At 44.8% G+C, this 1,945-nt stretch overlaps 1 protein-coding gene across 1 annotated transcript in view; it reads left to right on the top strand.

Annotated features, from left to right (window-relative positions):
• Window positions 1–379: 379 nt before the first annotated feature.
• Window positions 380–1,945, top strand: part of LOC107883207 — a 1,714-nt gene continuing 148 nt past the window's right edge. Inside the window, exon 1 of the mRNA XM_016802815.1 lies at window positions 380–1,929. Within this exon, the coding sequence (XP_016658304.1) occupies window positions 380–1,929 (1,550 nt within the window). The remainder of the gene's footprint in view (window positions 1,930–1,945) is intronic.

The raw sequence follows: 1,945 nt of genomic DNA, 5'->3' as shown, positions 1-1,945 counted from the left end.
TACACCAACGTTCATATTATATTTTTATTAGTTGATTTGTTTATTGTTTGACGTTTTTCATCATCTGATCTGTGATTGTATTTTATCAGCTGTATAGTTAGTGTAGGTTGATGATTGCATAGGTGTTGCCTATATCAATTAAGTCTTCTGACTTTTAAGTAACCAATTTAATTGCTACTGCTTAATCATTATCATTTGGCATCGTTGCTCAACGTTTTGCATTGTGTGACTTCATATTGATTATTTTAATTGGTTGAGCTTGCTCGTGCTCTTGCATTTGATCTGTTCTGTATCATATTGACGTTCAACAACTAATCATATTCTGCTTTCATTGATTACTGTGGTTAGGCTCACCTGTGCATACTAGTGTATTAGTAACATGGGTGACGTAGAACGGGATGCTCGAGCCAAGGAGCGAACGATACTGCGTCGAGATGGTGTAGTGGCCAGGATTCGCCATATTCATCAACTGGCTACTAGTTTAGCAACTAACCAGGCTGTTCGGCCTCAGTTAGCTGTTGCTATTCAGGACCTGGATGCATTGTGGGCCAGTTTTGAGGTAGAGAATAATGATTTGTTGTCAATCCTATCTAATTTGAATTTGCTGATAGAGTTTCCAGTAGGGTTGGATGTTGAGATCCGTTCGTTAGTAGTGGAAATTAAGGCTGTGTGGAATGAAGCGCAACCGGCTTTAGGTGTGAGCGTTGGTACCGTTCAGCGAGTGACGTATGAGACCACTGGTGACAATTCGAGTACTTCTGCTGGGTCGTCCAAAGATTGTCCAGCATCATATGCGCCTTCACCTTTGGCACCCATGAGACTACCTGAAATCCCCCTACCATATTTCGACGGTGACTGCCAGAATTGGCCAGCCTTTAGGGACTTATTCGGAAATTTGGTAGCCAATAATGACAAGATTCTTGATGTAACCAAGTTTTATTATTTGGTCGGGTGTCTTCACCCTGATCCTCAGGAAGTGATCAAAGGGTTTTCTATTTCGAACGAGTCTTTCACCCTCGCATGGGATGCGTTGACCGAACGCTATGACAAACCGCGCAAGTTGGCGTCGTCAATCATTGACAAATTGATAAACGCTCCTGTCGCAAGTTCGGAGAATCATGCTGCTCTGCAGAAGTTCCTGTCGGTGTTTGATGAAAATATTGCGATCTTGGAATCAATTCAGATTCCAGATTTAGCGTCGTTCTTGTTGTTTTCATTGGCTGCTCGGTGCTTACCTACATTTTCTAGACGTCAGTTCGAGTCTGAGAATACTGAAGAGTATCCATCGATCCAGAGTGTAATCAAGTTTGTCAAGGCAAGGATCCAGGTTATCGAGAATGCTGGTGTACAGCCGTCAGGAAGTTCGTCCAAACCGGCCAGTACCAAGAAACCTGTTTTCCGGCGAGATGCTAAGACAACTTTAGTAGCTGCTAAGCCTTCAGCAGCTGCCAAACCTACATCGTCCAAAACGACACAAGCAAGGTCATCCTCCACGAAGTGTTTCTCGTGTTCTGGTGCTCACCAGTTGGACGGCTGTTCAAAATTCAAGGCCTTGTCTGTCGATGAAGGATATAAGGTCGTATGCACTCATCGTCTGTGCATGGTTTGCTTTGGTGAAGGTCATATGTCATACAAGTGTCCGTCATCATGTGCCACATGTAAGCGCCGTCATCATGCATTACTACATCGTGACTCGGATTCGAAGACTGTCAGTGCTCCAGCTGCCATGCTTGGTCGGCAACAATCCCCAACGGTGCTACTAGGGACAGCTCTGGTCCAAGTACAAGACACAGTGGGGAGTTGCCACACTATACGTGCGCTAATCGATTCGGCTTCACAGATAAGCGCGATAACATCAAACTGCTGTGAGCGATTGGGACTCAAACCATCGCGTTGGACAGTGCCCGTCACAGACTGTCTGGTCAAAGGGTACCGGGATGTACAT

The sequence above is a fragment of the Acyrthosiphon pisum genome, chromosome X (genome assembly GCF_005508785.2).
Source record: "Acyrthosiphon pisum isolate AL4f chromosome X, pea_aphid_22Mar2018_4r6ur, whole genome shotgun sequence".
NCBI classification, from domain to species: Eukaryota; Metazoa; Arthropoda; class Insecta; order Hemiptera; family Aphididae; genus Acyrthosiphon; species Acyrthosiphon pisum.
The sequence above is the reverse complement of the archived record's forward strand: the minus strand, read 5'-3'. Positions and strand labels throughout refer to the sequence as shown.